The sequence below is a fragment of the Hypanus sabinus genome (genome assembly GCF_030144855.1).
Source record: "Hypanus sabinus isolate sHypSab1 chromosome Y unlocalized genomic scaffold, sHypSab1.hap1 SUPER_Y_unloc_10, whole genome shotgun sequence".
Lineage (NCBI taxonomy): Eukaryota > Metazoa > Chordata > Chondrichthyes > Myliobatiformes > Dasyatidae > Hypanus > Hypanus sabinus.
In genome coordinates, this window is record NW_026779011.1 from 192,265 (window position 1) to 205,975 (window position 13,711).

The following is a 13,711-nucleotide window of genomic DNA, read 5'->3' on the forward strand; positions in this document are numbered from 1 at the left end:
TGTTCAGAAAACTATTTCAAACTTATTGTATCAACTGAAAACTGTTAAAATATCAAAGAACAGTTCAATAGCCTTTTGCACTCGCATTTTTTCATAAATCAAGTTAGCGAATTTGAAAAGCACTAACTGAGAGTACAAGCTACCTTAGTACTAGTCACCATCATTAATGCAAAACACCTGTTCAAGGAGACAAAATAATCTATCAACAGTTAGGGAAAATAGAAAGTATGAATGTTTGGACAACTGCTGGCAGTAATAACTGATCTGTTAAGTGATCTGTTTTGTGAGAGATCATATAAAAAATCTTTGAATGTTGCTCAAATGGCCATTATTGATGCAACAGTAATCAATTTTTACTTTTAAATGGTATGGCTAATAATTCTTTGAAGGAAGGAGAAAATTCAGACTCCACTTAATTATTGCTGTGTGGGCATGTATAGTAGGCAATTTACACACTGTAATTCCACAAATAAAACAAGGTATCAATTAAGAGATAAAACTGATTGTTACTAGCAGCACACCCTATACTTTTCAGAAAGCAACATGCCTTTTTTAAGATCCTTACGTGAAAGACACAAAAATGAAAAATACACTTGTCTGAGCTGCTGATTCAAAATTAAATATTCATCTTCCTAGAGTGCTCAACAACAACTTTGAAAACCTTTACACTGGTCTTTTCCATTTTTACCTCAGTCTTTCTCGTCCCTATTTTAACAAGGGTTAGAAGCACAATGTTCACAGCCTAATTCAATCATCAATTAAGAGCAATGATTATGTGACAGTGATAATGTTTGAAATATCTCACTAATACCATTCCTTTAATGCTGATGTATTGAAAATGTCAAACCAGCACAGTGAAATTAGTATTATGAGTACAGAAATGTCTAAATTTCCAGAAAATACAAAAATCTTAACAGCACTACAGAAAGCTACAAAAACACTAATAAACTTTATTGTTAAACATGGAAAACATTTCACTCAGACCTCGCTTAATGCTGAGGATGTGTTCCTTGGAGGTGGAGCACTATGTAAATCAAAGCTATGCAGGGTCATCATAACATTATGTAAATGGACATAGTTATCTGATAAAAAAAATCAAACACCAGATACGAGGAAATCTGCAGATGCTGGAAATTCAAACAACACACACAAAATGCTGGTGGAAAACAGCAGGCCAGGCAGCATCTATAGGGAGAAGTGATGTCCACGTTTCGGGCCAAGACCCTTCGTCAGGACTCAACCAGATATATATTATTTTACGTATATGAAGTAATCTGTGGAGTAGCAAACAAGCAAATGGGCCTAACCTGTACATCAGTGGAGCAGCAACACACTGCAGCAGCAGTGGAAGGAACTGGGAGATACTTACATCTTTGAAGCAGGACCAGGCTGTGGGTCCTCCTCTAATTTTGGCTTCCTCTTCAAGTAGGGGATCAAGATTTGACACCTTTTTTTAAGTTTCCTCTCAAGAAGCTGTTCTTGGTAGCAGGAAATCATGCCAAAAACACCACTCTTTGCCTTATTCCTTCACTCCAGTCAGGGTCATTATCAAAGAAACGGTCCATGATTTGTGTGATAATGGTGATGCCAGTGCTGAGGAATATGGGCGAGGAAGCATGAATGTTTACACATGCAGGGGAGGCACAATGTGAACCAATATCTGATCAGCTGTGAGAAGTTCAGAGCATATGTAAAGAGCCCTCATTGGCTGATTGAATATCTACTGTAGTGACATCCACTCGAGAAGTTTTATGTGTCATTTAAAATTGATTTTTGTCATTTAAAAAAATTTCAATAAAAAATTGAATAACCGTGTTATAACAAATCAGTGCTATGCAGGGTAGCATTATGCAGTCTGGGTGTAAGTGTATTACGATAGGGAGTACTGAAAAAGAATCTTTTAAGTTTGAAGGAGAAAGTTATTTCCCCCTAGACCGGGGGTCGGCAACCCGCGGCTCTTTCATCTCTGTGCTGCGGCTCCCTGTTGCTTTGGGAAATAATTGGTCAGTATTTAATTAAAATGTATTTTATGTTAGTTTGTTAGTTTTTGAAATGTAATTCTAAATTTGAAGATTATGGTGATCTTGTACAATCTAAATAAGACGTTGTGGCGACCCATTTCCTGGCACATTGGAACCGGCTCACAATTAGCCAGCGTTCAGGCTAAGGGAGATAGCCTATGGGGGTTTGTGAGTACGTGTCTTTTGCAGCATCCGCGCCCATGGGGGACGGGTTCCGGGAGGCTTAAAAGCAAGGCTGTTTAGTTCGAATAAAGCTACCTTTGACTGCAGTTTACTGACTGCGTGTAGCACACCGCTACAACGTGTTTTTATCGCTGGCTGTCCAGAGGGGAGGTGCTGAAACGCTTTGTCGCGTGTCTGGAAGAAGTGAAAACGTTCCTGGGCAGCAAAGGGCTCACCTTTCCTGAGCTGGAACAGCCAGAGTGGATGGAAAAGCTACACTTCATGGTAGACATGACAGCACACCTGAACACAGCTCTTCAGGGGTAAGGATGTACAGCCCTGCACATGTTGGAGGATGTTTTGGCATTCGAGCGCAAGTTGACAGTGTTTGCCAGAGATTTACAGAAAGGCACATTGTCTCAATTCCCCAATTTGAGAGAGTTCAAACAAACTCACGACATGATAAATTCGGAGTATTTACATTCTGCAATCATCGAAATGCAAACATCGTTTGGGAAACGCTTCTGTGAGTTCAGAGAGGAAAAAAAACACATTATCCTTCCCGGTCACTCCCCTAAGCATCGATCCATCCCTACTGAATAAGAATGCACTGTCAGGTGTGAGTCAACCTGACCAAGTATGATAAATATTTTAATTGCCTATTATTTTACGTATATTCATATGTTTTCATTGTTCAGTGAAATAGTACTTTTATTTTCAGGTTGACAGCTGGCTGACGTTATTTTTGGTTTGCTGCTGGCGGACAATTTAAGTTTGGCGTTTTTCATAAATACAAGAAGGACTCAAATAGACATTGAGTATTTTACTTAAAAGTAACCTTCAACCCAACGTCTTTTTTTCGGAGTTCAAAATGTTTTTGTTGCATGCAGAAATGTAATTTCGTTTTCTCTGCAGGAGTTCATCAATTTCATAAATGCAACACATTATAGTTTGTTTATACATAGCATAAAGGCAAAAAAAACGTCGTATGCAGTGTTATTTCATTTTAAATGTCAAACGGGTTTTGCGGCTCCCAGTGTTTTCTTTTCTGTGGGAAACGGGTCCAAGTGGCTCTTTCAGTGGTAAAGGTTGCTGACCCCTGCCCTAGACATTGTGGGATGAAAATGTAGTACACCATGATCATTTTTCACCAGAAAATATGGAAAACAAAATAATTCCAAATTTCACTTCTCTCTCCAATATAAAGAGGCCAGTTTTCAAGATATTCACAACTCTTTCAGGTGGGCTGATTCCAAATAAACTTGATAATGTGGCGGCTCATTTCCTAGCGTATGCGAACCGACTCACAATTAGATAGCCTACGGGGGTTTGCGAGCACAGAGCTTTGGAGCCTCTTCGCCATGGGGGGCCGGTTGACAGAGGCTTAAAAGTGAGGCTGAAGTTTTTGAATAAAGTTTTTCCTTCGACTGCAGTTACCGACTCCGTGTCGTAATTTTAGCGCTGTTTGTAGCACACCGCTACAATTGGTGACCCCGACGGTCCAAACGATTTTTGGACCAGAAATGACCGACGCCGCCTCTGTTCATGCGGTTTCGTTGAAACTGCCGGGTTTCTGGACACAGCGCCCGGACCTATGGTTCCAGCAAGCCGAAGCCCAATTCCACGTTCGCCGGATCACCTCAGAAGACACCCGCTACTACTACGTGGTGAGCTCCCTCGACCAGGACACAGCGGCCCAGGTCGCGGAGTTCGTACAGTCGCCCCCGGCAGACGGCAAGTACACGGAATTCAAAGCCCTGCTCCTCAGGACTTTCGGGCTCTCACGGCGCGAGCGGGCTGCCCGTTTACTGCACCTGGACGGCTTGGGCGACAGACCTCCATCGGCTTTAATGAACGAGATGTTGTCTCTGGCCGAGGGACACACAGGCCTCATGTTTGAGCAGGCATTCCTGGAGCAGCTGCCCGAGGACATACGCCTGCTGCTGTCCGACGCGGATTTCAGTGACCCCCGGAAGGTGGCAGCCCGGGCGGACTTGCTGTGGAACGCCAAAAAGGTGAATGGGGCGTCCATCGCACAGATCTCCCAGCCACGCTCCCGGCAGCAAACCAGTCCAGGCCCGGCCGCAGAGCCCACTAACCCCCGGCCCAATGACCACTGGTGCTTCTACCACCAGCGGTGGGGCGCAGAAGCCCACCGTTGCCGCCCGCCCTGCAAGTTCCCGGGAAACGCCAGGGCCAGCCGCCGCTGATGGCTACGGCGGCTGGCCATCGGGATAGCCTCCTGTATGTGTGGGATAGCAGGTCGGGACGCCGCTTTTTGGTCGATACTGGGGCTGAGGTCAGCGTTTTACCTCCGACAAGTTACGACACTCGCAGCAGGGCACCGGGTTCCCCCCTGAGGGCCGTGAATGGCAGCACAGTAAGGACCTATGGCACCCGTCAGGTGCAGCTACAGTTCGGCCCCAGCCAGTTCACGTGGGACTTCACACTGGCCGCCGTAGCCCAACCGCTTCTGGGTGCGGATTTTTTGCGAGCTCACAGCCTGCTGGTTGACCTGCCCAGGAAGAGACTGGTACACGCCGAGACCTTTCAGACGTTCTCCCTGGGCGCGGCCCAGTTGCCAGCCCCTCACCTCGGCTCCATCACGCTGTCCGACAACGACTTCACCAGGGTCCTGGCGGAGTTCCCATCGGTTCTGGCACCGCAGTTCACAGCAGCCATGCCCAGGCACGGCGTACAGCACCACATCCCGACACAGGGACCACCCCTCCATGCCCGTGCTCGGCGGCTTCCCCCGGACAAGCTCCGACTGGCGAAGGAGGAGTTCCAGAGAATGGAGGAATTGGGGATCATCCGGCGGTCCGACAGCCCCTGGGCTTCCCCCCTGCACATGGTGCCCAAAGCGACGGGGGGCTGGAGACCGTGCGGCGACTACCGCAGGCTGAACGAGGCTACCACACCGGACCGCTACCCTGTGCCGCACATTCAGGACTTTGCGGCAAACCTGCACGGCGCCCGGATCTTCTCCAAGGTCGACCTTGTCCGAGGGTACCATCAAATCCCGATGCATCCTGACGACGTCCCCAAGACGGCTCTCATCACCCCGTTTGGCCTCTTCGAGTTCCTCCGCATGCCGTTCGGCCTGAAGAATGCCGCACAGACGTTCCAGCGGTTAATGGACGCGGTGGGACGGGACCTGGACTTCGCGTTCATCTATTTGGATGACATCCTCATAGCCAGCGGCAGTCGTCAGGAGCATCTGTCCCACCTCCGTCAACTCTGCGCCCGACTGAGTGAGTACGGTCTTACAATTAACCCTGCCAAATGCCAGTTCGGACTTGATACCATTGACTTCCTGGGCCACAGGATTACTAAAGACGGGGCAACCCCTCTGCCCGCTAAGGTAGATGCGGTCCGCCACTTCCCCCGACCCACCACGGTCAAAGGCCTTCAGGAATTCGTAGGTATGGTCAATTTCTACCGCCGCTTCCTCCCTTCAGCTGCCCGGATCATGCGCCCCCTGTTCGCCCTGATGTCGGGTCCGAGCAAGGACATTACCTGGGACGAGGAGTCCGCCGCCGCTTTCGTTCAAACGAAGGAAGCTTTGGCTGACGCCGCAATGCTAGTACATCCCAGAATGGACACCCCTACCGCCCTCACAGTGGACGCATCAAACACGGCAGTCGGTGGGGTGCTGGAGCAGCTCATCGCAGGTCGCTGGCAACCCCTGGCGTTTTTCAGCAAACACCTGCGGCCACCCGAGCTCAAGTACAGTGCTTTTGACCGGGAACTGTTGGCGCTCTACCTGGCAATCCGGCATTTCAGGTACTTCCTAGAAGGTCGGCCCTTCACCGCGTTCACGGACCACAAACCGCTTACCTTTGCGTTTACGAAAGCATCCGACCCCTGGTCATCCCGCCAGCAACGCCACCTGTCCTACATCTCTGAATACACAACGGATGTCCGGCACGTCTCGGGTAAGGACAATGTCGTGGCGGATGCGCTCTCTCGCCCTACCGTTCATGCCCTTTCCCAAGGGGTAGACTTTGAGGCACTGGCAGAGGCACAGCAGGTAGATGAGGAGATTCCGAGTTACAGGACTGCAGTCTCTGGTTTGCAGCTCCAGGACTTCCCCGTGGGCCCAGGTGAGAGGACCCTACTCTGTGACGTCGCCACCAACCAGCCCCGTCCGGTCGTCCCCGCAGCCTGGCGGCGACGTGTTTTCGACTCCATTCATAACTTGGCGCATCCCTCCATCCGGACAACTGTCCGGATGGTTTCCAGCAGGTTCGTTTGGCACGGACTCCGCAAACAGGTCAGTGAATGGGCCAGGACGTGCATGCACTGCCAGACGGCCAAGGTTCAGCGGCACACCAAAGCCCCACCGCAGCAGTTCCATCCCGCCCACCGGCGTTTCGACCACATTCATGTGGATATCGTGGGCCCCCTGCCAGTGTCGCGCGGAGCGCGTTACCTCCTGACTATCGTGGACCGGTTCACAAGATGGCCAGAGGCGGTCCCGCTCACCGACACCACCTCCGAATCTTGCGCCCGAGCCCTGATCGCCACCTGGATATCCCGCTTTGGTGTACCAGCCCACATTACCTCCGACAGAGGCGCCCAGTTCACCTCCAGCCTGTGGTCAGCTATGGCCAGCCTTTTGGGGACTCAGCTGCACCACACCACTGCCTACCACCCACAGTCGAACGGGCTAGTGGAGCGTTTCCACCGTCACCTGAAGTCGGCCCTCATGGCCCGCCTGCGAGGAGCCAACTGGGCGGACGAGCTTCCCTGGGTCCTTCTCGGCATCCGCACAGCGCCCAAGGACGACCTGCACGCCTCGTCGGCCGAGTTGGTATACGGCGCGCCCCTGGCCGTCCCCGGGGAGTTCCTACCAGCCCCGAGGGGGCAAGAGGAAGAACCCGCTGCAGTCCTGGGCAGACTTCGCGAGAAGCTCGGTAACCTGGCCCCCATACCCACTTCACAGCATGGGCGGCACCCGACCTGCGTACCCAAAGACCTACGGAACTGTAAGTTTGTGTTTGTACGAAGGGGCGGGCATCGGCCACCGCTGCAGCGGCCATACGAGGGGCCGTTTACGGTGCTCCGGAACAACGGGTCCACGTTCGTGCTAGACGTTGGGGGGAAGGAGGAGGTTTTCACGGTGGACCGCCTCAAGCCGGCCCATGTGGACCTGGCGCAACCGGCCGAGTTTCCGGCGCCTCGGCGCAGAGGCCGACCTCCCAAGCAGGTTCTGGCCCAGGCTGTGGACATTGGGGGGTGTATCGCCGGTTCTGGGGGGGGGTTATGTGGCGGCTCATTTCCTAGCGTATGCGAACCGACTCACAATTAGATAGCCTACGGGGGTTTGCGAGCACAGAGCTTTGGAGCCTCTTCGCCATGGGGGGCCGGTTGACAGAGGCTTAAAAGTGAGGCTGAAGTTTTCGAATAAAGTTTTTCCTTCGACTGCAGTTACCGACTCCGTGTCGTAATTTTAGCGCTGTTTGTAGCACACCGCTACAATAAAACTCTTAGGCACACGAGTGAATCTGCAGATGCTGGAAAAAAATAAAAACACAAAATGCTGGCAGAACTCAGCAGGCCAGACAGCATCTATGGGAGGAGGTAGTGACGACGTTTCAGGCTGAAACCCTTCATCAGGAGGGTGATGAACCGTCGTCACTACCTCCTCCCATAGATGCTGTCTGGCCTGCTGAGTTCTGCCAGCATTTTGTGTTTTTATTGATAAAACTCTTAGTTTGCTTCAGGCTCAGTTTTACCCTGTTTTTGCACTAGTGATAAAGTTTAGCAAATCCCTATCATTCCTGATTAATAATGATGTACCAAATGATGTGCTTAAGACAAAATCTGAATACAAAGGTATTCTTGTATAGATTTAGCTCTGGTTCAGTGCGAATAACTGCTTGGATAGAACCTAAAGAGCTACAGTTCAAAGGTATACAATTTCAGAAAGGCATTTGTACAGAGGTTAGATAGAAAGTGGAATAGGGTCCATTAGAAGGAATAGGGGTGGGGAACTGGAGGAAGAAGAGAAAAATGTTACATATAGAACAATGAAATGATCTTTATTAAAAATGGGTGCTTTGGAATGAAGTTGGATAACGCTGGAAAGAAAAGCAGCTGGTACTACTGTAATTGATGATCATGGAGCATTCTTATTACTGATCAACCCTCAAGTTCAGAATTTAAATAGAACTGACATTATGCAAAAATAGTTTAAAACAGTTCTATAGAAAAAGTTTTGAATTACAGGCAGTCCCTGAGTTACGAACATTGATTTACGGACAACTTGTACTTATGAACGGAGGGAGGAGAACACCGTCTGCCATTTTAGGTTGGATCACGACATTGTCTGCCATTTTAAGTCATTGCCGTTAACACTGTGTTGAATGTGTAACTTTGTATTTGGCTTAACTATTTCTAAGCAAGATTCACCCTAACTCCACCCCCCCCACCTTTCCAGTCAGCACCGCCCCCACTTGTCCCATTTAACCTTTCTCAGTGCAGGTGGACTTTAGGACCAGGAGCAGCTCAAGACCTGCCACCCGCGGCCACTGCTATCTTTTTTATTAAATGCAATCTTGAACAATAGCCAGATCAGAAATGCTGATCAAGTCAACTAGTTCCTAATGAGAACTCTGATAAGCCAATTAGATGGTTCACTGCTGCTCAGTGATAGAATACAAAATCCAGAGTTTTCTGTTCCGTTGATGAAAAATGATCGCAATTGAAAATAAAGTGGAAATAACAGAACGATTGGAAAGAGCTGAAACGCCATCGGTCATTGGAAAAGCTTTAGGCTACAGTCGGTCAACGATTGGAACAACTTTAAGGGATACAGGTAAAGGATAAAGTGAGAATACTGGAGCATGTGAAAGGCCCTGCTCCAATGAAAGCTACAATTATTACTAAGCAACACAGTGGTTTAATTATTGAAATAAAAATGCTAATGATAATTTGATTAGATGATCAAAATCAGCATAATATGCCCATTAGCCTTACTTCCGTGCAAAAGATGGCTTGGAGCCTTTTCAATGATTTAAAAGCTACACTGCACGTGCAGCAAGTGAAGGTGATTGGGATGAAGAATTTGTTGTGAGTAGAGGTTGGTTCAAAGTGTAAGGTGAAGCAGCGAGTGCCGATATAAGAGCTGCAAGTGATTTTCCTGAAACGTTGAAAAAATTATTGAGGAGGGAGGTTATTAATGAGGAAGAGGTGCTTTATAAGCATCAAAAAGTAAAATACATACTATACACTAAGGACAAACTTTTGACTAACTGACGCTAAATAAGAACCTGTTATGTACCTGTTCCGACTTACCTACAAATTCAGCTTAAAGACAGACTTAGGAACGGATCTCGTTCGTAACCCGGGTACTGCCTGTAATGTCAATGCACTGTACACTGCTTCAGAATGCATTACATTAAATTCAGTAAAATGAACTCGGGAGACAGTAACAAATTCTGATGTGACTACATTGTAGTTGGTACTACTGAACGTGAATGAATTTTAGGTACATATAAATACAAATTTAGGTAAATATTATATGAAATTAAATCAAATGCTGTATTATACCATAACGTTTTTTATTCTTTGTATTAGAAAATTTCTCCATTTGTGATTAAGTCAATCATTAAGAAATACTGAACTTACGTCTTGTGGATAGTCTGAAAAAGCTGCTGGCCTTCTGGAGAGACTCCGGCACTAATTGCATAAGCTTGGCTTAATTTCTCTTCCTTCTCTGTCCGTGCTCGATTGGCAAGCTATTCATAAAATAATAGTTTAATTATCAAATACCCTATCATCACAATAAAGTTGTCATCATGATGCAAGAGCTGAATCACTCTGAATTGTTATCACTAAGCTATTATAACAGTTTAATAGCCATCTTCTCAAAAGTAACATTCAATCAATCCTCCAATTAAAATCAAGTTCAGTTCAGTTAAAAAATTATCTTAGGTACCTTTTGAAATTTTACTAGTTTTTGAAAACAAAATAGCAATAGGATTCAGATGAAGACATACTATCGATCAATAAATACATGTCTATTAAAAAAAAGAAACACCATATATAATACTATATATACAGAATTATCTGGTACAATTCTTATCAAAACACATTGATGCAATTCTTGTGAATTAGTGTATGGCATTCAATGGTGTAGAATTCAGAATCTATCACTTCAACTGGTGCTGTCCATGGTTTTCAAACACTAACTAAGATATCACTGCCTCGCCTAATGTACCTTTAAGCAGGAATTAGGTTTTGCCTAATTCATGATGGCATCATAACTTTCCCCTTTATTGCTTGCAGCACCTCAGGTTGAACTTAAAAAAATTGGGATTCAACTATGGTCCTTAATCTTGTGCAATAGATGGGGCACTATCAGTGATAGGATGTCATGGTGGGTTCATTAATTTTTTGAAAAAAGGCATACCTTATATACTTACCATTCACTGTCTAATTCACAGATATTGTTATAAAAACAACCTAAGTGATTGGCTGCTCAGATCATTAAATAATAGTTACCATAGTAGTAAATAAATTCAAATGTCACATTCTCAATACTTGGCAGTTTTGAGAGCTTTGTACTGAGAATGATGAACAACTTGAACACTTGCTGCTGCATAAAGAAGTTAGATGGCCCTCAAAAGGAAACAGCCTGAGATCGTTTTATGTGCTTTTAAACACTGAGTCTTTGAAGACTCAAATGTTTCATTAAGTAATCTACTCAAGAATATTACACATTACATATTTGTCAGAATTATTCAGTTTAATGAAATATATCTTAAATTGCAAGAAATCTTATCTTGCGAATCTTATCAAAATCAAATCAGTCATCTCCAGATTTTTGTCCATGTTAAGCCTAAGTCAATGTATATACTTGCAAGCATCTCTGAAATGGAAGAATACCAGATGATGATCTTCAAGTATACTGTACCCACCTGGATGAGTTGCATAAGGCATGTCAGATTCAGCAACTTCTCTCAAACCAAATTCCAGATTAGGTAATAAATCCATTCCTGAACATTTGTAGTGAGGAATTAACAAGAAGGATGGACAAAGAACTGATCTCACTACAAAATTACTTTGAGCTGAACCCAATGTTAAAAAACCACAAGACTTCAGGTTTCAAAAATAAAGTCTGAATGCTACACTGAACTGTGGAAAATGGCCAAGATATTTTTCATTGCCTTTCAACATCATATATAGTATAATACAGTTCCAATACAATCACCAACCTTGTTCAAAACAATAAAACAGACAGGTGGAGAACTGAGAGACATTGAACTTGATGTTGAAAAGCTGATACCCTGCCCCATGCCCATTTATCTCACTGAAATTTGTAAAAACAATGAAATAGTATATATTTAGCGATACAGTGCAAATACTTTGGACGAACCAAGCTGCATTGCCTAACAGCCTATCAATTTAACCCTAGCTAATGATAGGACAATTTACAATAACCAATTAACCTCTATCCTTGGGAGGAGATTGGAAAAACCCACAAGCATAAGGGGAGAACCCCCTCTGGTTCCAGACATTTTCCCACTGTCACACTTGATGGGTCCTATCATCTTACTCTTCACATACTTGATTAATTTAGAAGACGCTGGCAGTGTGGCTCAAAGGTCAGAAGGGCTGTATCCTAGTAAATAATAAGATTCCTTTATAGAGTATGTCTAGGAAATCTGACGTAGCCTTGATCCTTTTGGAAAAGTGACTTTGATCACTTTGCACTAAAGTGGATTTTTTTTTGTACAATGTGTGTACTTTCTTACAAAAATAGAGCTTAGTTTGTATTTATGTTTTTCTTCTGAATGCTAATGATACGGTGCTCTGTGCCCGTGATGTTGTTGCATTGTAATTGCACTCTGTGCATACCTGTACTTCGTTCTGTACAGATTTTACAAGTTGGATGTGTCTAGAGCAGAGGACTCTGGCACTACAAATAATCATGAATGGGAAATCATCCAAGAGCCAGCAATATAGTTGTGAGTCTTAAAAAAAAATTCCAGTACATGAACTACTTAAATGGAATTACCTTAACTTATTCCCAGTACCTATCTGGGACTCACTAAGTGGCACCAATTTTGGTAGAATTCATAGCATGTCAAATGACAAAAGACAGCTATACTGTTAAGCAATAGAAAATCGTAAGGGCATCCAAATGTGAGTATAATTTTATTGGTTAATGCTGTGCATATTTGTGATGATCTGTGCACATTGTTGATCAGACTCTTGGAGTCAGCAAAACACTAGCTTTGCAACCTATAAGGCAAATTCTTGTTTGTTATCAACTTTTCATTAAGTACAATGTAAAACTGTAAAGTATACCTAAATAAAAAATAACACAAATCAATTTCTACACAGATAACACACTAACTACTCCTGAAGCCTGATGAGCCTCAAAACAGACTGATCAGAACAAAGGTTTATGAAATGAGTAGCAAGTATCAGTAACAGCTGTGTTTTGGGGGAAAAACCTCAGAAAATAACCAAGATTATATTTACCGTCCATACACTGAACAGTGATATTGAAGAAATTGTAAACAATATTCAAGTAGTTAATGCCCTTTCAGCAGTTCTCTAGAGGACAGAAATAATTATATTTTTAGGATATTTTTTCAAAAATGATGAAGAATAAAATTGTAAAAAGATAGTCTAATTGCATTACAAGATATTTGATGCTACCTTTCAGAACTACATGCCTGCAATCACAAGTTTCATTCTGAGTGCTAATTTGTTTCATTGTGGTAACTGTAATAGCAGTGCTCTTCAATATGAAACCGTTAACCTTCTTGTGCTTCTCATCCCATTATGCCAATGTAAATCACATGCACACAGATATCAAAATCAAGTTCAATTCTAATGCTAACTGCATTTAAATATCCTGTTGACACAAAATTAGAACCAAAGTACTGACTGAAGGAGGGGAGAAAAAAGTTACTTTTTTACTACATCAAACAACAAAAAGCAGCCCTTATCTGGAACCAGAAGACACAGTAGGAAGAATTCAACCATTTGTCCCATCAAGTCTCCTCTGCCTTTTCATCATGGCAAATCTAATTTTCCTCTTCAGCCCCAATCTCCTGTCTTCTCCCTGTACTTCTTCATGCCCTGACTAATCAAGAATCTATTAATCTCTGATGTCTGTGACAACCAATTTCACCGATCCAACACTAGGAAATATCCTGTCCACATCCACGTTATCGAGACCTTCCATCATTCCTCTCAGACTCAACCTGGAAATTAACCTCTAGGGAATCCTGCAGAAGGACTCACAAATCTGTTTGTGCTTCATATTTTTGTAATTTCTCTCCATTCAGAAAAGTCTCCCCTTTCATTTTTTTCTAACAAAGTGCATGACTACACTCTTCCTGACACTGTATTCCATCTGCTATTTAACTGCCAATTTTCTAATCTAAGTCCTTCTGTGGTGTCCGTACTTCCTCAAAACTATCTGCCTTCCACTTACCTTCAAAGTAAAATTTATTATCATACATACTTGTCACCACATTCAATGCTGCTTTATCTGTGGGCAT

General features: G+C 44.5%; 2 protein-coding genes across 9 annotated transcripts in view; one reads left to right on the plus strand and one right to left on the minus strand.

Annotated features, from left to right (window-relative positions):
• Positions 1-13,711, plus strand: part of LOC132386007 (uncharacterized) — a 258,441-nt gene that overhangs the window by 90,746 nt on the left and 153,984 nt on the right. The window lies entirely within an intron of this gene.
• LOC132386005 (protein LSM12 homolog A-like) overlaps positions 1-13,711 on the minus strand; it is a 174,274-nt gene that overhangs the window by 81,004 nt on the left and 79,559 nt on the right. For all 8 annotated transcript variants that reach the window (XM_059958255.1, XM_059958252.1, XM_059958253.1 and 5 more), the window contains one exon: positions 9,819-9,928. In XM_059958255.1, the coding sequence (XP_059814238.1) occupies positions 9,819-9,928 (110 nt within the window). The remainder of the gene's footprint in view (positions 1-9,818; positions 9,929-13,711) is intronic.